Source organism: Oryza sativa, chromosome 12, assembly GCF_034140825.1.
Source record: "Oryza sativa Japonica Group chromosome 12, ASM3414082v1".
Lineage (NCBI taxonomy): Eukaryota > Viridiplantae > Streptophyta > Magnoliopsida > Poales > Poaceae > Oryza > Oryza sativa.
The window spans coordinates 20,308,796-20,334,530 of record NC_089046.1 but is presented as its reverse complement, the minus strand read 5'-3'; the positions used below and the strand labels follow the sequence as shown (position 1 = coordinate 20,334,530).

The 25,735-nt window shown below is 41.9% G+C and overlaps 1 protein-coding gene across 6 annotated transcripts; it reads left to right on the top strand.

The window, feature by feature from the left end:
• Positions 1-5,271: 5,271 nt before the first annotated feature.
• Positions 5,272-17,010, top strand: LOC4352332 (ABC transporter G family member 50-like). Of its 6 annotated transcripts, NM_001423515.1 has the most exons (24): positions 5,272-5,577; positions 5,821-5,944; positions 6,460-6,545; positions 6,650-6,734; positions 8,822-8,981; positions 9,085-9,161; positions 9,388-9,441; positions 9,525-9,615; positions 9,721-10,022; positions 10,124-10,399; positions 10,478-10,791; positions 10,884-11,044; positions 11,118-11,221; positions 11,310-11,463; positions 11,924-12,031; positions 12,168-12,241; positions 12,346-12,678; positions 12,792-13,082; positions 14,115-14,198; positions 14,860-14,993; positions 15,146-15,373; positions 15,503-15,674; positions 15,756-16,010; positions 16,641-17,010. In NM_001423515.1, the coding sequence occupies exons 1-24, from the start codon at positions 5,291-5,293 to the stop codon at positions 16,905-16,907; spliced, it is 4,221 nt and encodes a 1,406-aa protein (NP_001410444.1). In that variant the 5' UTR covers positions 5,272-5,290; the 3' UTR covers positions 16,908-17,010. The 6 variants fall into 6 exon arrangements, with proteins under 6 accessions (NP_001410444.1, XP_066162088.1, NP_001410443.1 ...); XM_066305991.1 differs by lacking the exons at positions 5,272-5,577; positions 11,924-12,031 and having other exon boundaries at positions 5,823-5,944; XM_015762585.3 differs by lacking the exons at positions 5,272-5,577; positions 5,821-5,944; positions 6,460-6,545; positions 6,650-6,734 and adding an exon at positions 8,621-8,821 and having other exon boundaries at positions 8,896-8,981.
• The last annotated feature ends 8,725 nt before the right edge of the window (positions 17,011-25,735 follow it).

Here is a 25,735-nt window from a genome sequence, read left to right as displayed (position 1 = left end):
TAAGACCGAGTGCTCTCGTGCAGTAAGCGTGCGAGACCGAACTCGTGCGACTACCGTGCGTTTGAAATTGGATATTTAGCAACTAATTAATATTACCTCCATATTTTAATGTATGACGCCATTGACTTTTTAATCAACGTTTGACCATTCGTTTTATTAATTTTTTTGTGCAAATATGAAAATATTCATGTCATGCTTAAAGAACATTTGATGATGAATCAAGTCACAATAAAATAAATGATAATTATATAAATTTTTTGAATAAGACGAATGGTCAAACGTTAGATAAAAAGTCAATGGCGTCATATAATTAGTGATTAATTATATTAATTATTAATTAATTAATTAATAATTTCTAATTAGCATAATTAATCCCTGATTAGCGGCAGGAGGCAGCATGATGCTCGGTCTCGCTCGTTGGGCATGCTTGGTCTCGCAGCCTGGCCACGCGACACCGAGCGGTACGTCTTGCGCCGCAATATTGATGGTTTATTTGTGCCAATAAAATTATATCCCGCATAAAAAATAAATAGTATATTTTTAAAAAATAAATTTAATAGTATACCCCTGAAATTTAGCTAATCTCTTTTATGCCCCTGAATTTTGCTTACTTTCTTGTATACCTCTTGACGGAGCGTGGGGGCTCCTCACCGGGAGACCGCGCAGGCCCCCCTTTGCCGGTTCGGCCGGGGGCTCTGGGTGAGGTTCTAAGCTCCTAGTCTGTGGAAGGTTCGCGACAATGGAAAAAGCACAAGACACGGGCGATGTATACAGGTTCGGGCCGCTGAGAAGCGTAATACCCTACTCCTGTGTTCTGGTGGATCTGTGTATGAAGAAGCTACAAAGAGCTGGAGAGCCAGAGAGCTCTTACTCTAGAAACCCTCTTCTCCCTTTTTTCCTCTCGTGGGATCTTCTCCTGGATCCTCCGGGAGTCCCCAATCCTAAGTGGGCAAGGTCCTCCTTTTATATCTCAAGGGGATACCACATGCACCACTTCTACCTATCTCTCTTTTGTGTCGGGACTTATCCTATCTTTACTCAAACTTGGCTTGTCTTCTCTAGAAAGCTAAAAATACTGCTTGTTTTTGAGTGTGGCCACGCGTCCTCACTCGTCTGACCTCGGGGATCACCCTGTCATCTCTTCATAAATGGGCGGAGACTTGCAATGGCTGCTGTCCGAATGACCTTCTGATGGGACGGCCCATACCTACCTCCACTTCCGCCGGAAGCAGGTGAGACGTGGGAACATGGTTGTCTGCCGATGACATGACCAGTGTCAGACCGGTCATAAATCGGTCATTCTTGTCCACCACGTGTCAGTCTAGCAATCTGCATGTTCGCCCTTCTTCATACAATATCTTGCTTGTAATGGTTGGGATGAAGCCTGGCATATATCTGACCGGGACCAACGTGCCATCTCCAGGAGCTAACACGCCGGCTCCGGCTAGGGACGAGTGCTTGGAGGCTCTTATCCTGACGGGATGGGGCGAGGCGTGTGTCAGACCGCCTGTTGCCACCTAACCCACGATCTGACCGGCCTGTGACTGGTCACAGACCGGATAAACGAGCGCGCTGCACTGCGTTACATGCGACGTGACGCTTTCGTCCAAACCGCAATAAATGCGGTTAGGTGAGCCCCGCCGTGCTCACCTAACCTATACACGCGGCGCAAAACCCACAAGGGGTCGGGGCGCCTCGGCCCTCGGGGCCGAAACGGGAGTGGTCCGATCCCTCGGGGAGACAAAGAGGGGGGCGGCCACATCACCCTCGGGCCAGACCCCCCCCCCCGAGGGGGTCAGGCCACGTGGGTGATTGCTCCTGCCCAAGCCTCTAGTCATGATACTCCCGGTCCCATGTCACCGACACCTCTAAATTTTAATTTTGATCCCTTTCATACCCCTTCCGTCAGTTGACCATTTAATTTATATAAAAATGACTATTCTACCCTTTGGATAAACATAGAAATTTATGAATTACATTATTAAAGATGTAAAAGCTTCTCGCATGAAACTATTATAGTTATGAATTTATTGTGCGATGCATTATTTATCCCAAAAAATATTTTTAGATAATGAAATAAAATTGTCGACGTTTGATGTCGCAATTCTGGTATTTGCATGGTATGGGGATCGTCGGTGCTAGGATATACGCGAGACTGAGGTAAAAGAGATGGAGACAGGGATTTTTATACAGGTTCGGGCCCCTAAATTGTCGGGTAATAGCCCTACATCCTGTTGGCCGGAGCCGATGTTGCTTTTTATTCACCATAATCATACCAGTACAATATGTGGGGTAGCCTATCTAACTGTTGTCGACATGTCGGTCTGAAGGTCTGACTCGTAGTCGACAACAGGGTAGCCTTCCTCCTCGAGCTCGTGCCCGACGGAATCAGAGACAGTGCTAGATCCCTACGGCCGGCCTCTGAAGGTACCGGATAGGGTCAATCCAGGCGTATCTCTGATGTCGATATCCGGCGGCTTGTCTTGGCGTATGTTGGCTTCTATGTTGATTGTGTTGGGAGTTGATTGTCTCGTGGTGGGTCTTGATCGTGGTGACCGTGTTGATCGTGTCCCCTCTCCTCCTAGGGGGTCTTGTATTCATACCCATAGGTGTCCCCTTGTCTGAGTAGAACTAGAGAGACCAATATGGATACAATCCGAGTAGTCCTGGTCGTTTCCATGTAGAACTCTGGTTGTCTTTCCTTATCCGGAACTCCTCCTATATCCGCAGGTTGTTTCCGTATAGGACATGGTATGTGGTGGGTCCTGCCAAGATGTAGTCGACTACTATTAGGTATGTGGTATCCATAACCTTGAAAAAATATTATGTATTTATTTTTCAAAAAAAGGCATAAAAATAAGGAGCATTCATTTAAAGATAGGACTACCAATTTTCACAATAATTTTATTTATGAATGCTCCCGATAAAAAATCCATTGTCCTATTAAAATTTCAAATAAAAATTTTAATTTATTATATTTGTTTTATTTCTAAAATTTATGTCAAAATTTTCTGCACTAATTATTTAGTCTCTTTAGTTTCATAAAATACACATACTGCGCACTCAAACAAAGTTTTCAATCGTTTTTAAGCTTACATTGAAACCTAAAACATCAAGGACAAAAAAGACATTTGCAACCAAACGTAATAGTGAAATGATAGAAAATGTAACGGTAGGAGCATAAAAGGGATAAGTTGAAATTTCAGGGATATAGAAGGGATCGGATAAATTTCATGGGTATGAAAGGATTAAGTGAGTTTTCATAGATACCAAGGAATTTACTCGATAAAAAGAGCCCCCAAAGGGAGGCACAGGGGGCAGACTGCATTTTTTTTCTAACTCCCAGACCTCTTCCTCTGTCAGTTTCCTTGTGTCTTTCATTCCTCTGCCTCGGCTGCTCCACCTATCCCATGATACCCTTCCCCACCAAGCTCTGGAGCTTGGAGACGAACCCAGAGATGAGCAGCCAACAGATATGGACCTACCGTCCTTTACTTGCTTTATCCGAACTTATTGGAAATTTTCAAAAATAAATATAAACTTATTGGAAAACAACGCAAACTTTCTCAAAGTACTGGTTACAAGGATATACACTTACTTGTGATGAATACCATAACAACAGAACCCATTAGAGACGAGTACAACCGAGTCTAACACAAATATTTCAACACAACATGTATTTCACCTTCGTCTGGAGAAATCATAAATGATATCCAATTAAACTTGTCGATGACACATATTACATTATATTATTGTCCAACTCAGTGATGTACATCCGCTCCAACATGTTTGAGCTAAGGTATGCCGGTAACAAGTTTGGGGGTATGGAGCATGTTTCCGTCAAGGTACTACATGACCTGTTGCATGGGTAACCTTGCATTAGGAAGTGGGTATGACCATGTGAGATAGAAGCCCGAGTTTTAACACTAGGGAAACCTAGTCAAGACTACACCTATTTAGAATCCTCATGTCTGCTGCCTTAGTGACTAGATCATTACGCCAATGTTCCACAACCCAATCTAGGAGAATGATGCTGCTGTTTCCCTTATCTGGCTCAATTGGCCTCCGCTCAAGGTGATCCCCAGAAGGAATACACCAAAGGCGAACACATTGATGGATGGGGTAGTCTTGCTGGTCTGTCCTAGTTCAGGAGCTACGTATCCCAGAGTGCGGACCATGTGTGTGGTTTGCATATCTGTCCCATGATCGTAAAGTTTTGCTAGGACAAACTCCCATTCATCTGGTCATCGAGGAGTACGTTACCTGCTTTAATATCTTGACGGAGGACAATTTGCTCCCAATCCTCATGGAGTATGATAACCCTGAAGCTACTTCCCTGATGGCCAATCCAATGTACCCTTGCTACAATCATATAGGTATTTATCCATGCTACCATTTGGTATGTAACTATAGACCAAGAGAAGTACTTATCCCTTTCGCTAGCAACTGCACGAGGTCGTGGTGGCCAGTGGCGCAGCTATGGGGGGTGTGAAAGGGTGCCAACACCCCTATGCAAACACTACCACCACTAAACCCCCATGTTTTTACTCTATATTAAGATTAGCTAAGATAAGTATTTATCTAGTTTATTTTGTATAGCTTGAAAGTATTATTAGTTTAGTTAGTTAGCAAGTCTAAAAATATTAGCAAGAAACATGATCTACAAAATTAGTTTGTGATTTCTCATCTTTTTCAAAGTAAAATAGATGAATGTGAGATTATTCAATAGTTTACATTAAAAGAATTAGCAATAAAGACTAGTTTCAAACTTCCAATGATATTATTAAACAGCTAAAATTCAAGTTTTTCTTAAAGGACTAGTTTACGTATTGTTTGTTATTGACGGTGACTATTTGACCTCCTTTGCTATCAATATTAATTATTCGGTCTCATGGTTTATCTTCACCCCACACCCCCCTAATCTCAAATCCTGGCTTCGCCCCTGGTGGTGGTGCAACTGTCGCATGCTTAACCTCTACAATGAACTCCTTCATCCCATCTCCCATGCCATGATTCATGTGACATCCTCTTTACAGCGACCTTGATGGCGGACTTGTGGAGCACACCCTTTGTAGACGCTACCTCGATTCACCAAGATGTTTAATTTTGTCTTGGAGTAACTCCTATGTGGTCAAGGACGAGGACTTTTTTGTTGCACTGCAGTATGGACTTGACTGCTGACTGGTGTACTTAGTAGTGAGAGTCCAATCAATCCGTTGTCTACATAAGACATACAGATGCTTAATTAGACTACGCAAGGCAATTTCGCAAAGGCAAGAGAGAGGTAGAGATGAGCTCATCATCATCACACCATCCAGAATTTGCCTCTTGTACTGCAAATGATGATGAGCACCATCTCGATGAGTTCGAGTTAGAATTGGTAGTGCAAGATGTGCAGCGGCAGCAGAATAATGGTAGTGCAAACACTGATCAGCATGAGCGTGAGAACCTGTTGCTGCTTGATGACAGCAGCAAGTCGGGAGCTCTGAAGAGGCGTTTGTTCTTCGACAATCTGCTGAAGAATGTCCAGGATGACCATATCCGCTTCCTGCACAGACAGAAGGAAAGAATTGACAGGCACGTTTTTAGTTCTTTTTTCAGCACACCGTTTATGTGTATGTCTGGATGAAGATAAAATCTCTGTTTATACAACTGTTGTTTTCCTTTTCCGAGATACAGTACACACTCACCTTATAAACATACATGCACACCGTGTTCCAATGAGCATTTTTGAACACTGCGCCAACATATTTTGAGATTAATGAAGTCACCTCGTATATGTGTTTCTAACTGTTGTTTTTCTATGATTCATATCCACAGAGTTGATGTCAAATTGCCAGCAATAGAGGTGAGGTATAATAATCTGTCTGTGGAAGCAGAGTGCAGAACTGCGAATGGAGATCATCTGCCGTCGCTATGGAATAGTACCAAGGGAGCTTTCTCAGTAAGACAATTCTGACATGATTGATTCTGTTATGGATCAAATAGCGGCATCTGAAGCAATAACTATTCATTGAATATCATTTAGGAAATTCATACACTTTTACTCGCTGTCAATCCAAGCGTTGCATGGGTTATTATTATCAACACTATAAATATTATAATTCTAATATTGTGTTTGATATGTTGATTATATTTGACATTGTAGTTGTTCCACTTAAAACAAGAGCCTGGATCAGTTACAACTTGCTAACATTTTTTATATTCCTTGTTAAAATTTATTTAATAAAATAATAAATTAAGAGTATATGTACTATACAATATTTATTAACTACAAATTTCGTAACTATTAATTCTCTTCTTAATTGCATGATTTCGTTAACACGGAATCTCAACATTCTGCTGTCACTAATATGATCCTTTCAGTTACATGAGAGCTATTACAAAATGCCCAATTACCATATGTATATACATAAATAGATTAACCTACCTTACCAGCATTTTGTTTGATTCATATAGGGCCTTGTGAAGTTGCTAGGCTTAGAAACAGAAAGAGCAAAAATCAACGTTCTAGAAGATGTGAGTGGAATCATCAAACCCTGCAGGTATGTGCCATGTTTCAAGGATTTTAGTTAATGGAAAAAAAAGACCGTAAACATAAAAAATGTGTTACCAGTTAAGGTGATCCGACATGCTCCCATGTTTGTAGATTGACTCTTCTATTGGGACCTCCAGGATGTGGCAAAAGCACTCTGTTGCGAGCTCTTTCTGGGAAACTAGATAAGTCTCTAAAGGTACCCACATCATCTTCCTTTCATAAATAAGAAGAGAGTAAATTTCATCAATGGTCTGAGTTACACAAAACTACAGAGGTTTTAAGATGTGACACATAACCCCAGAAATTATGATCATAAAATTTCACAAAACCATACTATTGATCATTTTGGTTTACAATCATAATATGTGGGCTTATATGCCACGCCACATCAGCGAAATCACTTTATAAAACATCTAGGGAGTTATTTTGCATTGGTTTTAATAGTTGAGGGGGTCAATATGTCTGGTTTTGTGGTTGACAGATACAAGTATATGACCCATATTGAGGAAGTTAAATTGGACTGCTTCCAAAAAGGTTTGGATTGGATTTTTATTATTGTGAAATAGAAATCCCTCAAATGTAGGTTGAATTTGATTTGTATCTCTTAATCGAAGAATAGATAGAACAACTCCTCCAACTATTAAAACCATGCAAAATGACTCCCTCAACAGTATTGATGATAGTATTTGCTGATGTGGCATCCACGTGGCATCCCAGTCATCCTCTATCCACGTGGCACATACGTGGGGCTTACTTGTAAATTACACTCAGAAACCTCCCCTCCCCTCCTGTACTGTCTCCCGCCCTCCTCACTCTCCCCTCGCTCTCCCTGCCTCACTCACTGGCCACATGATTATTCCCATCCACCGCCGACACTATCTCCCCGCCGCTGTCGCTTCCATCCCCTCACTGGCCGCTGCTGCTGCAGCACTAGCAGCCCAAGCCCCCCTCTCCCACCCCGTCGCCACCAACCACCACCATAGCCCCACGACACCCATCTTGGACTTGGTCCTCCTTGGCACGATAGCGAGTGCCGTGGTGCCATCCATCTCCTGTACCACTGGGAGCAGCAGTACGGGGGACAAGGCTCGTCTACACCATTGAGCTTGAATCGTCCTCCATCGTCGCTGTGATAGCTATGTGGGCGGCAGGCATAGGAGCGGGGAAAAGGATTGAGGCAGGAGCTGGAGCGAGTCGATTGGTGCGGCGGAGGAGGAGCAACAGTGGACGCCTTGACCTTGACCTCCTGGATCCAGAAGCCAAAGCAAGAGCAGAGAGGCGCAACGGCTGCCTCGGCGGGTACTAGCGAGAAGCAACGGGATGCCATCTTGGCAGAGGAGCCTCATCAGGGTAGCGACTGAGGTTTCCGTGGGTATTGGCAGAGGAGGGAGGGAGAGAAGAAGGTAGGAGCCGCCAGTGCCCTTCCCTGCTTTGGCTCACCGTTGCCGATGCCGCCCTCCAGACCTCTCGATGTACTGTTTGTGCCCAACCGCTAGAGCTAGAAGTGTGTGAGGGGAGGAACAGGGAAGAGAAGAAGCGAAGGGATAGGTGGGGAAGAAGATGGGGCAAGGATTTACATGTGGGTCCTATCGTCTTTTTTTTTTTCCTTAATTATAATCCATGTAGACGTCAACGTATGATAAAGGCTAGGCCAGTGTGTGCCACATAGAACAAAACTACTATTCAAACAGCTTGAGGAGTCAAATTAAATTGGTATTGATAGTTGAGGGAGTCGTTATATCCGATTTTACGGTTGAGGGATATTAAATCCGAGCTATAACAAGGGAGTCCATTTGGACCTTTTACTTGCGAAATCACAGTCCCAAATTGGATTCAGCCCATGGGCTGGATTGTCCCCAAATCCCTTCGTACACTTTCTCCAGCCACAGCGCCGCCGCAATTCGCTCGCCGCCGCCGCCGCCGCCGGTGGGCGGTGGCTTGCCACCTCCCTCTCCGCCTCCGGCAGCCTTCTACGCTGCCCGTCTCCGTCTCTTCTCCCTTCACCCAAATCCCCAGACATTCGGCCATGGCCCCCCCTGACTCTTCTCTCTTCTTGGCCGCCCGCCGCGGCGCTGCCTGACGAGGATCGGCGGCTCGGGGCGGAGGAACCCCGAGCTTCCGGCGCGAGGGGGTGGCCTCCTCCTCCTCCTCATCCTCATCGTCGCCGCCGCCCACGTCGTCTCGCCCTCGGCCAACGCCCGAGCTCGACCACAAACTAAAAATCAAGAACAAGAAAGTTTTATGTTCTGACAAACTGAATGTGAAGATGCAAAGCTTTTACAGGTAACAGGGGATATCTCTTACAATGGCTATCAGCTTGATGAATTTGTGCCTGAGAAAACAGCCGCGTATATCAGCCAATACGATTTACACATTCCTGAGATGACTGTGAGGGAGACTTTGGACTTCTCATCCCGGTGCCAAGGTGTTGGAAGAAGACCAAGTAAGTGTAATGGACATTCTTCACCAAAATTCTTGATCAGAAAAAGAAAAAGTTCTTGATTAATTGCAATAATTTCTTACTCACTGATTTTGTTTGCTCAAAGAAATACTCAAGGAGGTGAGCGCGAGGGAGAGCGCGGCGGGGATCATACCTGATGCGGACATAGATATATACATGAAGGTAAAAGATGTGTTATCCTTTTATGCACTGGCTGGCATTATTCTTCCTCACTTCACAAAAAAAAGCAACACCTGATTATTTGAGGTAATACTAACAATGTAACCTTTCTTGCTAGAATAATATTGGGTTGTAGTAAAACTAAGGCAAAGCTTTCAGTAATCAACATTTCTATTTCTATTTCTATAATTAAACATTTTGGTTTTCAAAAGCAAAGTGGCTACTGCAGGCTATATCAGTTGAAGCTTCAAAGAGAAGCCTACAGACAGACTATATTTTGAAGGTACATTTCCCCAAAACATACAAGTTTAACTTTCAGATAGTGAAAATATACCAACAAGAATCACAGTGCCGCTTGAATTGTAGATCATGGGGCTAGAGATATGCGCAGACACGATGGTTGGGGATGCAATGATAAGAGGACTATCAGGGGGGCAGAAGAAAAGATTAACCACAGGTATGGTAAAGCTGATCGATATTACTTGGAAATACATTCTTCCAAATTAAGGCGATCGATCGATTACCTTGTGTATAATCTTAAACTTTCACCTTCTTGCACCAGCTGAGATGATTGTGGGGCCTGCAAGAGCATACTTTATGGATGAAATATCAAATGGTCTGGATAGCTCTACCACTTTTCAAATAATAAGTTGTTTCCAGCAACTGACGAACATCAGCGAGTACACCATGGTTATTTCACTTCTTCAACCAACACCTGAGGTATTTGATCTTTTTGATGACCTGATATTAATGGCAGAAGGGAAAATTATATACCATGGCCCTCGAAATGAAGCTCTGAATTTTTTTGAGGAGTGTGGGTTCATATGCCCAGAAAGAAAAGAGGTAGCTGACTTTCTCCAAGAGGTAATTTTCCTCAATCACAAGAGCAGCTGCAGCACCTGATTTATATATAAATTGCATGTTCATGAAAACAGTTCTTTTTTTTCTGATTCCGAAACCATTAGATCTTGTCCTGCAAGGACCAACAACAGTACTGGTCTGGTCCAAATGAATCTTACAGATATATATCACCCCATGAATTATCAAGCATGTTCAAGGAAAATCACAGAGGGAGAAAACTAGAAGAACCAATTGTTTCTCCGAAAAGCGAGTTGGGCAAGGAAGCTTTAGCATTCAATAAATATTCTCTGCAAAAACTGGAAATGTTCAAAGCCTGTGGAGCAAGGGAAGCACTCCTAATGAAAAGGAGTATGTTTGTTTATGTCTTCAAAACAGGCCAGGTTATACTTCATTCTAAGGCCCTCTTTCCTGTACGAAGTAAATTTTGAGTCCTAACTGAGGTTTACTCCTTACTGCAGCTTGCCATTATTGCACTCGTAACAATGTCTGTGTTCCTTCGAACTCGCATGACAACAGATTTCACTCACGCAACTTACTATATGGGAGCATTGTTTTTTTCCATCTTAATGATCATGCTAAATGGCACACCAGAGATAAGCATGCAGATTAGGAGACTCCCAAGTTTTTACAAGCAAAAGAGCTATTATTTCTATTCTTCATGGGCATATGCAATACCAGCTTCAGTCCTAAAGGTCCCTGTTTCCATATTAGATTCACTTGTATGGATATGTATCACATATTACGGTATTGGTTATACAGCTAGTGTTTCGAGGTAAATAATTTATTGGAGATTTGGCAAGTTTTCAACGATAAGAACAAACATTGAGAAACTCTTTAACACAATTTATTTATACCCATTTGTAGGTTCTTCTGCCAATTTCTGATGCTTTGTTTTGTCCATCAATCAGTCACTTCGCTGTATCGATTTATTGCTTCATACTTCCAAACACCTACTGCGTCTTTCTTCTACCTTTTTCTGGCTCTAACATTCTTCCTCATGTTTGGAGGCTTCACTCTTCCCAAGCGTAAGATAACCATCGCTCATTGTGCATATAAACCTAGCAAAAATAAACATATTGTGTTACTTTGTTTTTCCAGCCTCCATGCCAGGATGGTTAAACTGGGGATTTTGGATTTCTCCAATGACATATGCAGAAATCGGCACAGTTATTAATGAATTCCAAGCGCCAAGATGGCAGAAGGTGAAATATGTTTTTTTTTCAAATAAAAAAAAATGAGTTATCAGCTGCTTTCAAGCATTTACATCATTGCTACTTGTATTATTTTCAGGAAACTATTCAAAACATAACAATTGGGAACCGAATCCTGATTAATCATGGCCTATATTACAGTTGGCACTTTTATTGGATATCCATTGGAGCATTGTTCGGATCAATCATTTTATTTTATATCGCTTTTGGATTGGCGCTAGATTATATTACATGTAAGTTTGCTACCATTGAACAAAGTGCATATTTCTCAGACTCGAGCTCCATGGTACTCAGGCAGCATAATTTGACATACAGTGAACTTGGGGTAATGCTTTTGGAAATCTCTATTTTAGGGAATACACCTGGTTGTGATTACTGGGCGTAATTTCTGAAATATCTACTCGATTTCCGATGTTTTTTGAATATATTCACATAGCAGATTTATATACATAATCTGCAGATACCTACAATCCAATAATAAATGACAAAAGAAAATACAATTTGAAATTTTGTTCAAACTTGTTTGGAGTGGTTTATGATTAAATTAGACCCCACAAAATTCCATGCCATATATCGTGACAAGACTGCAGATATGGGGATGTAGAGCTGGGGCACTATGGAGCACCAGTTAATTTGACTTTATATACGCATATTATTTACTTGAGAAACAAATTATAAATTTGCCTATTTCAGCTATAGAAGAATATCATGGAAGTAGGCCTATAAAGAGGTTATGTCAAGAACAGGAAAAAGATTCTAATATACGAAAAGAATCTGATGGTCATTCAAATATTTCCAGAGGTAAAGACATAAACATCTCAATATCAAGTAATAGTAAGAAATGAAGGTCCCACAAAAAAAAGTAACAAACCAAGTTAGCAGAGTTGCGTTTCGAAAGCAAAATGCATGCTTCTTCAATGCATTGATCTTTTTGCAGCAAAGATGACTATACCTGTTATGGAACTTCCAATTACGTTCCACAATCTGAACTACTACATTGATACCCCACCGGTAATTAAGAAAGCTCCCTATGTATTTGATTTTTACAGTTTTTGTGTTTCTCGTCTGGTTCATATTTGAAGATAAAGGTATGTAAGAAATGTACTCTCTTGTAGGAAATGCTGAAACAAGGCTATCCAACAAAAAGACTTCAACTACTTAACAACATAACTGGTGCATTGCGTCCCGGTGTTCTTTCTGCACTAATGGGTGTCAGTGGAGCCGGGAAGACAACTCTGCTAGATGTATTAGCAGGAAGGAAAACAGGAGGATATATTGAAGGGGACATAAGAATAGGTGGATATCCCAAGGTGCAAGAAACATTTGTTAGAATCTTAGGTTACTGTGAGCAAGCCGACATACATTCCCCACAGCTCACAGTTGAAGAGTCTGTAACTTATTCTGCTTGGCTTCGTCTACCTTCTCATGTCGACAAAAAAACAAGATCTGTATGTCCCTTGGAAGTTGGAACAACACAGACATATACTGATTTTAATAACAGATAGATAAACAAGAAGCTTACCTAAGAAACTAACAATGTTGTTTTTGTTCCTTTGGGTAGGAATTTGTTGCTGAAGTCCTTGAAACTGTTGAACTAGATCAAATAAAAGATGTCTTAGTGGGGACACCACAGAAAAATGGATTATCCATGGAGCAGCGAAAGAGGCTAACAATTGCAGTCGAGCTTGTTTCAAACCCATCAGTCATACTAATGGATGAACCAACAACAGGATTAGATACAAGGTCAGCAGCAATTGTTATTCGTGCTGTTAAAAATATTTGCAAAACAGGAAGGACAGTAGTGTGTACAATCCATCAGCCGAGCACTAAAATTTTTGAGGCGTTTGATGAGGTAATTTAACTTTCGCAATGTGTTATATATATCAAACATAATCAACACAAATATTTTTTTATTGAACATATCAAACATGAAGAACAAAAATAAAGTTATCTTTTATGCTGGAAACATCAATAAATCTAGTTTCAAAGCTATTAGGATTAAAAATAGCTCGTTCCTTCAACACGGACTTGAGCTAAATTTAATTAAGATGTACATTTTCAGTTACTGAAAATTTGAAACACCTATGTGTTTGTTGCATTCTCCGTTGTCTTTTCAGTAAAGAAAAATTACAGAATACAATAGTATAGAAATTTGTAACCTTCAACCATTTTACTTTGCACAATCAAACCATCAAATTTGCAATTTTGTCCCCTTAAATGATCGATTCTGTGCAACAAAGCCCTTTATATTAATTTTGCTTATTAGAAATTTTAACACTTCAATTATTTGGTTTTTTTTCAAGCCCTTTTTATTGAAAATACCTAATCAAACCCTTTGAATAATATATCTATGTTATGATATAGATGTTTATTTGATATATAACAACTATCTACTTTCTAGCCATTTTTTTCCATTTTGGGAGAAATTTTCTTACCCGAACATTTGGCTTAAACTTTGTGTACAGAAAAAAAAACATTGTATTAGTTAGCATGAAGAATAAAGTATAAACGTTCAGTGACAGTTTGTTTTGATATCTTTTTTGAACTAAAATACAGTATAAAAACATCAATGACAGTTTATTTTTATCTCTTATCTGAACTAAGAGTTCATACTATCACAAATTTTTCATCGCACTAACAAAATTGGACTTACCGGGCTTAATTACCAAACTAAAATGGTTTGAGGGCTTATACTTTAATGTTACCAAACAGAATATTATGCCATTTTTTTTGTTTCCTGGACTATGTATATCACAAAAAGACGTGACGACAGACGGTTTGTGTTCTGAGTTTTCTGATTACGAACAAAAAAAAGGCAGAAAGCTACTTTCCTACAGTGCTAGTAGAAAGTTATATTTGATGCATTGAGTAAATCTTCTTGCAGCTCATACTAATGAAAAATGGTGGGAAAATAATCTATAACGGACCAATAGGAGAGCGTTCCAGCAAAGTGATTGAGTACTTTGAGGCAGGTTTCTTGAACATATTTCCTCATATGTATCTGTCATTTCTTGATTATTCATTTTCACTGGTTTTTCTGAAAGTGAGATAAGATTCATCACTTCTTGATGAATTGATATGATCCGAACTGCCAATGCCATGTGCAATGTTTATGCTATTTTAGAGATAAATTTTATCTTTAGAAATTGTAGCCAAAACAATTAAATCAATTCTGAGTCATTTGTGTTCAATATGCAACTTTGCTAACAAATCATATAAGTTGATCAAAATGTCAACGAGAGTCATGCAATTCATATGCCCAGGTTGAAATTTTGGTTCAAATTCTGCAATCCCCCCCTCCCCCCCCCCCCACCACCACACGTCCACCCCCATCCCCATCCCCCACGACATGAATCTATTTTGGCCAAATATTTCAGATTTTTTATCTTTTTATGAATTTAGGAAGATTTATTCAATTTTGATCTTTGTTCAACTTTTTGGAATTTCGGAGGCCCCCTTATATAGATTTGGGCATACCGAATTAATAAACTTTGTGGCTTGCATATCTGTGTACTCCGTAAATGTTACCCGTGTTTTCAGAGAACCACATTTGTTGCATGGCTCTGCCATTTTCGTGTCATGTGTCCTGAGGTTATAATAGATTGAATTTTCCTTGTCTATGATGATAGAAAATTTCTGGGGTCTTGAAAGTAAAGAGTAACTGCAATCCAGCTGCTTGGATGATGGACGTAACATCAACATCAATGGAGGTGCAACACAACATGGACTTTGCGATTTTGTATGACGAATCATCACAGCATAGGTACATATCTTGTAAATTTGATTAGGATTTTATGAGTGAAGAGAACATATGGATAGCTGAAAGAAAATAAAATTCAACTAGCAATTTTTTTAACCAAATAAAAAAAAACTTTCATTTAAATTTAAGAATGACTAAAAGTTACTTTTCTGCAGAGACATCGTAGAGCTAGTGGAGAAGCTAAGCATCCCAATACCAAATTCAGAAATTCTATCTTTCTCCCATCGTTTCCCACGGAATGGCTGGATTCAACTAAAAGCTTGCTTGTGGAAACAAAACTTAACTTACTGGAGAAGTCCTGAGTATAACTTGAGGCGTATAATGCTGACAGTAATATCTGCCCTGGTCTACGGAGTATTGTTCTGGAAGCGTGCAAAAATATTGTAAGTCCACTACTCTCTTATCCACAACATTGCACATTATTTTGTTAACTTTGGGTACGGTGCTTCGCCACAAAGCATTGCCTTGAAGTACTCAGTAGAATAACATAACTTTCTCTGATCCCTTCTAAGAAACGACGAGCAAGACCTGTTCAATGTTTTTGGTGCAATGTATCTGGGTTCCACAACTATAGGGTCTTATAATCATCAGTCAATCATACCATTCAGTACAACCGAGCGCATTGTAATGTATCGTGAGAAGTTTGCAGGAATGTACTCATCTTGGTCATATTCATTCGCACAGGTCAGATAATGATCACAAGCTTGTAAGCAAAGTAAAATCTACATTGTTGATACTAATGTTCATAATATTCACCTTCTACAGGCTGCCATTGAGATCCCCTATGTATTTATCCAAGTGGTACTATACACGTTAATTATCTATCCATCAATTGGTTATTATTGGACAACACACAAATTCATATGGTTCTTCTACACTACATTTTGTTCAAGTCTCTCCTATATTTATGTTGGGTTGCTTCTTGTTTCATTAACCCCCAATGTTCAAGTTGCTACCATATTGGCATCTTTTTTCAACACCATGCAAACACTATTCTCAGGATTTATTTTACCTGCGCCTGTAAGCCTTTATTTTCTCCTAATATCATGATTATTTTCTGGTGATTTACTATGGCCTCTAATGGTAGTAGAATCAATCTAGACCGTTCATCTTTTTTAGTTTAATATATCATATTTATTTATACTATCACCTTAACTATTGGTACGTAGTGGAATATGATCTCGTTTTTTTTTTCTTGAATACTACCAGCAGAGAATGGCAGTCAGAAATTTTAGACACTCCAGGATCTAACTTTGTTCACTTCTTTTTGTTAGCAAAATTTTGCTGCTCACGTTGAATATATACCAACTACTAAGAAAATAACAACCTACATGAGAACTGCTTAACGTGATTTTGTAGTGTAATTAATAAATTATATTGTGGAACTACTAAGGAATCACTGGATGACAATACACTGAAGCACTCCAACATAAGTTTAACATCGTAGTAGTTATGGGCGTATACCATTTTTTCAGTCATATCATTTGTCTTTTCCATTTCTATTTTGCTAGGTTGGAAATTAACATTTGTATTTTAGAAGAATTGTGTTTTGTGCAAGTGTTAGGGAAGAATCCTGAAAAGATCAGGAAAAAAGAACTGAAAAGATCAGGAAAAAAGAACTAACATGCATTTCAATTGTTCGCGTTGCAGCAAATCCCAAAGTGGTGGGTTTGGCTCTACTATCTCACTCCTACATCTTGGACACTCGATGCCCTCTTGACATCACAGTATGGGAACATAGAGAAAGAGGTCAGAGCATTTGGAGAAACTAAATCAGTTTCGATCTTCTTGAATGACTATTTCGGGTTTCATAAAGACAAGTTGAGCCTAGTAGCAGCTGTTCTCATTGCCTTTCCTTTTGTGTTGATAATCCTGTTCTCTTTTTCAATTGAGAAATTTAATTTTCAGAAGAGGTAAAGCATGTTCTGCTGTTCCAACAGACATCAAAATGTAACTTGGGTGACTATTTTTCTCCAACTGCGAAATGCATGAGGTTGATTGGGTGACTATTTTTCTCAAATCTGATGAGTAAACATCGTTAATTAGGAAATACATATTATTAACTTGATTGTGCTAAGTATGCTTGTGAGTTATAACCTTTTTTGTTTCACCGAATGGAATATTACTCGATGGTTTCGTGTAACCTGCTTTGGAGAGGATTTTGCTATATTACGTTATGCCTTAGATTATTGAATGCATCAATAGAAAATGAGCACCTGATCGACTAATGCGTGTACGGGTATGGATTACTGAAAAGAAAAGCAGAGGAGAGCGGAGTATGCAGGTAGGTCACCTGGTAGTAGGAGTCACCTGCATCCACCAAAACCTCGCTCAGCTAATGGTTCAGATACATGAATCAATTGATCGGCTTATGCGTAGACTCCATAGACATCTACTCCCTAGTTTTCAGGTTATAAAATGTTTTTGACTTTGGTCAAAGTCAATATACTTTAAGTTTGATTAAGTTTGTAGAAAAAAATAGTAATATTTTCAACCAAGACAAAGTAATCATGAAAATATATTCAATTATTGATTTGATAAAACTGATTTAATATTATAAATATTACTACATTTATCTATAAACTTAGTCAAACTTGAAACAGTTTGACTTTAACCAAAGTCAAAACGTCTTATAACCTGAAACGGAGGGAGTAGGTAGTTGACGCCGGAGTTTGGAATCCAATGACTTCATGTATGGGCTCAGGTAGCTTGTCAACTACATAAGCACGTATGTAACACATTAAGTGGGTGTTTGGTTGGTTGCCTCGCATTGCCAAGCCACACTTGTCATGTCATAATTTCTTAGGTTATGTTTATTTCGCTGCCGCGACTATGTCTTGTCACATTTTCTTAGCCTTGTATCCATATATGTCATTCTCTCAAATTTGAAACAAATCATATGTGGCCAACTATTTCTTAGTCACACTTACGCCACCATGCTACAAATTACCTAACTTTATTAATTAATGGCAAGGTTAAGCATCAACCAAATATCTTCACAGTGTTGAAGACGACCGATCTGCCTAGAGACCCATTGTCGCTCACTTCCCTGGAGACCTTGGAAAGAATATGGGGAAAGAGAGGGGAGAAGAGGAAGAGAGGAGGGAGAAGATAGGGCCTATGACATGTGCCTGATTAGGATGCCATGTCAATCAAAACAATTATCCATATTGTTTTAGGATATTACTTAATTCGATTTAGAAAGATGGGTTCAATATTTCTGTTATTGCAGTTTGAGGATATAATTCGAACTTGACGTCATGATGAAGAACCTAATTAAACACCGTGTTTAGATCCTAAATTTTTCTTCAAACTTCCAACTTTTTCTATCACATCAAACTTTTCTACTCACATAAACTTCTAATTTTTTCGTCACATCGTTCCAATTTTAACCAAACTTTCAATTTTGGCGTGAACTAAACACACCCTTAACTCATTCCAAACCGTTATGAGTGAAAATTAACTGCACCAACAGACCGAAATTACTACCGCATGTGGGCCAAAATTACCAGAGTCTATGGACGAAAATTCCAGCCATTTACAGGCTGAAATTACCTTCACTTATGGGCCGAATTGAATACTGCTAGCTAGGGCCGAAATGGAATAAGTTCACATGGTGACCCTCAAAAGTGATTGAAATCTAATCCGTGACTCTAAACCATAAAACCGGATACCTTGGCCCCCAAATTATGAAAACCGGTGCAATTTGATTCCCTCGGCGGTTTTGGAGAGCGGTTTTGCTGACGTGGCGGTATTGACCTGGTCTGTGTGCTGACGTAGCGCTTAGCTGGCATTTCAATTAAAAGTTATACGTGGGACCCGTTTGTCATTCACACACAATTGTGGGGCCCACTGACATGTGGGCCCCACATGGCATCTTCTCCATTTCTTCTTCTTCCTCCCCTCCCTTCTCTCTTTCTTTCTCCCTCTCCCCTACGGCCGTCCGCGGGGAGCGAGCGAGCGGCGGCGGCGGGAGCTAGCTGGAGCGGCGGCGGCCGTGGGCTGGAGCTGAAGCGGCGGGCTGGAGTCCATGTCACGCCGCTCGCACCACCACCACCCGCACCACCCAGCGGACGGCATCGAGACGTCGGCGGCGGCCGAGCGACGGCTGTGGCAGCCCGCGGGCGGCGGCTGTGGGCGGCAGCGGGAGGGCAGGCAGGCGGGCGGGCGGGCAAGGGCGGCGGCGGCTCACGGCAGTGGGAGGACGAGGGGAACGGCGGCGGGCGGGAGAAGCAGGCCACGGCGGTGACTTCGAAACCGCGCGACAGAACCGCGTGGCCCCACGGCGAGGCGGAACCACTCGAGGAGAGGAACGAGGAAGAGCACGCCGCCGAGGAGGTCGCCTCACGCCGTCACCCCCCGCCCCCCACCCGACGCGGCCGTCCACCGAGAGGAGAAGCACCATGATCCGGTCGCTGCCACCGCCGCCGCCACCCTCGCCCGCCCACCCTACGGCCGCCGCCGGCTCCCCACGTCCTCCCACTGCCACAAGCCGCCGACGCCCTTACCCGCCTGCCCTCCCGCCCGCCGGCCCCCGTCCCTCAGCCGCCACTTGCACTGTCACGCCCGGAATTTCTACCCAAAATTCCAAACGCTTACATGTGTGTAAACCCTCGTCTAGGAATCAGCCGAGGCACACAATAACAAATTAATAATAGAGTGCAATTATTACTCTAATTAATAAGCGAATATAAAGTCATTACAGAGATAGATAGTTCCTCTCAAACAATAAAAATCTAAGCAGCGGAAAATAAGATAAACGGCACAGACGACCCCATCCCACAAGCAGCTTGACCAGGGCTACGCTTAATCCTCCACACCTTCAGCATCACTGTAGAACTCCTCCTCTGATGAATGATTGCAAGGTGAGTATATGGCATACTCAACAAGCGACGCAGCAAATATGCAAGTGCAAGGGATAACAAAGGATGGCATAATATAGTCTCATTTGCATAAATAGCATTTAATAAATACTTCAGAATTTAGGAAAAACAATAAAGTATTTAATTAATCAATATTAATCCATCGCTATACAACATACCCGTTGCATAGGCCCAACCATTCTGAATAACCAATCCCGGCTGCACAGTTCTATCTCCAAACCAGGAATATACCATTCCAAACCAGGAGCTAAACAAATTATTATCATTATCATTTATTATGGTGAGAGATATGAAACTAATCACGAAAGACATTGTTAGACCCGCCCATAACCGCGGGCACGACTATTCGAATAGTTTTACTCTGGCCAGAGGTGTACCACTGTACCCACAAGACACAACCTCAACATCATGTCAACCATGCGTCGCGATACTTAACAAGTACCCGAATAGAGATTGTGACAATACCCTCTGCATAACACAATTCAAAGCAGTGCACCGTTCCTGGATCATAATCACCCCCTTATAAACAAGGCATGGACTCCCCAGCGACCCCCGTGGGCTTATCTCCGCCACTTCACAGTCTGGTGCTCTACAATGAACCATACTATATAAAAAGTAAAGCCGTTGCCTATGCTGGCTTGTGGTTGGCACGGTTAATGTTTCACAACCGAAAATCGTGAACCGGTCCTTAATTGTCATGAGCACGACCATCAAAACCATGTGCTCACAACCCACCATTATCAAGTTTTAGTTGACAAATTAATTAATTAACCAATCACGATTAACCATCGTGAGCTATCATTAAGCCATCATTAAATAATAGTGAATCATAAGTTATCACATTTATATGAGCTAATGTCTCTAAGCATGGCAAAGCATCCTAAGCACTTTAGCTAAAACCATATAATGTTCTAGCTAATCTAATTATTAACCAAACGACAAAGTATAGGTAATCAATATCAAAGGGCTATAACAAAGGCAATAGGTTATTCCCACCCAATGACATTCAAAAATAAATGCAATAGTTGAATAGAAACAATAGCTTTAAATGGGATCAACATGCTCAAAGGGTTGTTTGGGATCTGTGTAACTTGCCTTGCTGGCCTTGGAACTCTTCAAAGTCTTCTCCTGCAAATTCGGACTCTCCGGGAACGTCGGAATCTAAGCATAAAAGAGCAAAATCACCAAAACAGCACATAAACAATCATGAACAGTACATGTGGATATTTTTAACATGTAGATCTCAATTTTAGAAAAATTTAGAGACTTGAACCAACTAAATTCGAGCTAAGATGAATTAGTTATGAATTTTTAAAGATTAAATCGGATTAAATCATTTATTTAGATTTTAATTGAATTATAACGCAATAAAGAATTATTTTTGAAAAGGAAAAAGGATTTATTGCGTCAGCGGCTCGGGTTCACGGTGGACCGGGTGCACGGGGACGGTCTACGGAACTAACGGCCGAGATCTAATCTAATCCAAAACGGACGGCCGGGATCGAATCGATCCACCATGGGTCTACGGATGACGCGGCGCTAACGTCATCACCGGCGGCGGCTCGGCAACTCACGCTCGCCGGCGAACGACGGCGCGGCGGCGCAAACAGAGGGCACCTACGCGTAGAGGGCAACGCGGCGAACTCACCGAGGGCTCAGACGACGGCGGACGGCAACGGACAGCGACGGCGACGAGGTCGAAGCGGCAGAGGCGTTCGGGTCGACGACGACGGCGGTGCTCCGGCGGTCTTCGGCGGAAATGGAGGTCGGGACGAGGACTGCGACGACTTGGCGATCCTGACGGTGGCCCTCCCGAGCGACGACGACGACCGGAGCGGCGGCGGCGCACGGCTGGACTCGCGGCGGCGACGGCGGCGCACGGGTTGTCACGGAGGCGGCGCTACAAGCGGCGGCGAACTGAGGCGAGGGTGGTGGCGGATAGAGGAGGTCCCGGGGGTCCTTATATAGGGGCTAGGAGGCGGCGACGGAGGCCCACGGCGGCCGGCGACAGCGATGGAAGGTTTAGGGTTAGGAGGAAAAAACGAATCCGAATCGAGCTCGAATCCAACGATTTCCAAATGAAATTAGCCGAAGATTGCAAAAGAGAAAAGGAAGAGGAGATCCCGAGGATCATTTCCCCTCTATTGATTCGATCAGATCGGGAAAGACGCGGGCGAATTTGGAAGGGGCGGCGGCGGCTTGCGCGGCTAGGGCGCGGCTGCGGCGGCGCAAGGAAGACGACGACCCAGGTAGGTAGGCCCCACCTGTCAGCGGGAGAGAGGAGAGCGAGCAGCGGCTCGGCTCAGCGGGCTAGCTGGGCCAGGCACACTTGGGCCGGGGAGAGAGAGAGAGGGGGGTTTTGGGCCGACTTTCGGCCCAAAGCCAAAAGAGGATTTTAAAACCTTTTTCTTTTTAAAGTATTCATGAAATGCAATTCCATTTATTAAAAATACTTCCTTGGCTCAAATAAATCCCAGAAAAATCTAGGAACTATAGAATCAAGAGAAGTATTTAATAATATTTTATCTAGCCCACTTTTATATTGGAATTTATTATTTAAAATTAAATCTTTTCTTCAAGGCTTTTAAAATCATTTCTAATAATTCCATTTAAACAACAATTTATAAATTTAGGATTTTCAGGGTGTGACAAACCTACCCCCCTTAAACAGAATCTCGTCTTGGAGATTCGGAAGAGCTGACGAAAAGATGCGGATGAGTTGACTTTAATTCATCTTCTCGTTCCCAGGTAGCTTCTTCTTCCGAGTGATTACTCCATTGGACCTTGCAAAAACAGATAACTCGATTCCTGGTTCTTCTCTCATCTGTCTCCAGAATACGGATTGGTTTCTCAACATATGTTAGATCCTCTTGAATTTCTATCTATTCAAGATTAGCTTCTTCAGTGGGTACCCTTAAACATTTCTTTAACTGTGACACATGAAACACATTATGAACACCTGCCAAGGATTGAGGTAACTCCAACTGATAGGCGACCTCACCTCTTCTACTGACAATCTTATAAGGTCCCACAAAACACGGTACCAATTTTCCTTTGGTGTGAAAACGATAAAATCCCCGAAGAGGCGTGACACGAAGGTACACATGATCTCCTTCCTCAAAACTTAAATCCCTGCGGTGATTATCAGCATAACTCTTATGACGAGACTGAGCTATACGCAATCTTTCTTGAATGATCTTTACCTTCTCTTCAGCTTCCCTCAGGATATCGGTCCCGAAAACCTGACGTTCTCCCGTTTGATCCCACAACAGTGGAGTGCGGCACTTCCGACCATACAGTGCTTCATAAGGAGCCATTTGGAGACTTGCTTGATAACTGTTGTTGTATGAGAATTCCGCGTAAGGCAGATTCTTATCCCAACTTCCACCGAAGTCTAAAGCACAAGCTCTCAACATGTCTTCCAAAATCTGATTTACCCTTTCAGTTTGTCCGTCTGTCTGCGGATGATAAGCGGTACTAAAGTTCAGCTTGGAACCCATCTCTTCCTGAAGCTTCTTCCAAAACTTTGAAGTAAACTGGCTATCTCGATCGGATACTATTTTCTTAGGAACACCATGCAAACACACAATCCTTGCCATATACAATTCCGCCAAACGGCTTCCGGAATATGTTGTCCTCACCAGGATGAAATGAGCCACTTTGGTAAGTCTGTCGACTATCACCCAAATAGAGTCATGGCCCGATGACGTTCTGGGTAGACCAGTGATGAAATCCATCTCTATTTCCTCCCACTTCCATTCTGGTATCTTTAAAGGCTGCAGCAAACCTGCGGGTTTCTGATGTTCTGCCTTGACTCGCTGACAAACATCACACACAGCTACATACTCTGCTATCTCATGCTTCATACTTGCCCACCAAAATTTCTTCTTGAGATCTTGGTACATCTTGGTACTACCAGGATGAATGGAGTATAAAGTGTCATGAGCTTCCTTCAGGATTGCATCTTTCAACTCCTTGTTCTCTGGGACACAAATTCTCTCGCCTAACCATATGGTTCCTTGCTCATCTTCCAAATACCCGATAGCCTTTCCTCTTCTCATGTTCTTCTTAATCTCTTGAATATCAGGATCATTGATTTGAGCTTCTCTAACCTAGTCAATGAGAGTGGGCTTCGCTTCTAATGCTGCAACGAAACCTCTACTGACAATTCCCAAATTCAATTTTTCAAATTCCTTGCATAATTCCCACGGCAACTGTCGTCCTTCCGTAGCATTGCAATAGCCTTTCCTGCTAAGAGCATCTGCTACAACATTAGCCTTTCCTGGGTGATAATAAATTCCCATGTCATAATCCTTAATCAGTTCCAACCATCTCTGCTGCCTCATGTTCAGATCTGGCTGGGTGAAGATATACTTCAAACTCTTGTGATCCGTGTACACCTCCGTACGAGTACCAAAGAGGTAGTGACGCCAAATCTTCAACGCATGAACCACTGCGGCTAACTCAAGATCATGAGTAGGGTAGTTCTTCTCATGCGGACGTATCTGACGAGATGCATAGGCAACCACCTTCCCATCTTGCATCAGAACACAACCTAATCCAAGCTTAGATGCGTCGCAGTACACTTGGAAACCCTTCTTTGGATCAGGCAAAATCAAAATGGGTGCTGATATTAAGCGACTTTTCAACTCTTGAAAACTCTGCTCACATACTTCTGACCACTTGTACTTCACATCTTTCTGAAGCAGTCGTGTCATGGGCTTAGCAATCTTGGAAAAATTCTCTATAAACCTCCGGTAATAGCCTGCAAGACCCAGGAAACTGCGAATCTCTGAGATGTCTTCGGTTGTTTCCAGTTGGTTACTGATTCCACATTACTCGGATCAACGGCAACTCCTCCGGCTGAGATGACGTGTCCAAGGAACTTTACTTCAGACAACCAAAATTCACACTTGCTAAACTTGGCATACAATTGATGTTCTCGTAACTTCTCTAGTGTAAGGCAAAGATGTTCTTCATGCTCTTCTTTGGTTCGGGAGTAGATAAGGATGTCATCAATAAAGACCACCACGAACTTGTCCAGGTATTCCATAAACACCTTATTCATCAAGTTCATGAAGAAAGCGGAGGCATTGGTAAGTCCAAAAGACATAACAGTACATTCAAACAACCCATATCGAGTGGTAAAAGCCGTCTTAGGTATATCTTCCTCTTTGATCCTTAACTGGTGATACCCTAATCGAAGATCGATCTTGGAGAAAACGGTGGCACCTTTGAGTTGATCGAACAAATCATCAATTCTAGGCAGCGGGTACTTATTCTTAATGGTCACATCATTTAGTGCACGATAATCCACACACATCCTCTGGGTATGGTCTTTCTTTTCCACAAAAATGACTGGAGCTCCCCATGGAGACGAACTTGGTCTAATGTATCCTTTCTGAAGCAAATCATCTACTTGCCTCTTGACCTCTACTAATTCATTGGCTGCCATTCTATAAGGTCTCTTATGGATCGGAGTTGTCCCTGGTACCAGATCTATTCTGAATTCTATATCTCTTTTAGGCGGCATGCCAGGTAAATCATCCGGGAACACATCCGGGTAGTCCCGTACTATGGAAATCTCTTCCAAAGTTATTTGGTTAAGACTTGACCTTAAAGGTTCAGAATGCATTGCATAAACAGTTACAACTTGACCGTCATTGCTGGTGAGAGTTACTTTTCTATTGGCACAGTCTATCACACCTTTATATCGGGCTAACCAGTCCATCCCTAGGATGACGTCAAGGTCTTTGGATTCTAACAAAATAAGGTTGGCTAGAAATGGTACACCTTGAATCTCTATTCTGACAGAGGGGCTACGTTGTGATGAGAGTGCTTGGTTACTCGGGGTACTAACCA

Coding starts and splice junctions, on each gene's coding strand:
- LOC4352332 (NM_001423515.1), top strand. CDS start 5,291: ATGAGCTCATCATCATCACACCATCCAGAATTTGCCTCTTGTACTGCA. Junction 9,616..9,720: donor GAAGAAAAGATTAACCACAG/GTATGGTAAAGC, acceptor TTCTTGCACCAG/CTGAGATGATTGTGGGGCCT. Junction 12,679..12,791: donor TCGACAAAAAAACAAGATCT/GTATGTCCCTTG, acceptor TCCTTTGGGTAG/GAATTTGTTGCTGAAGTCCT.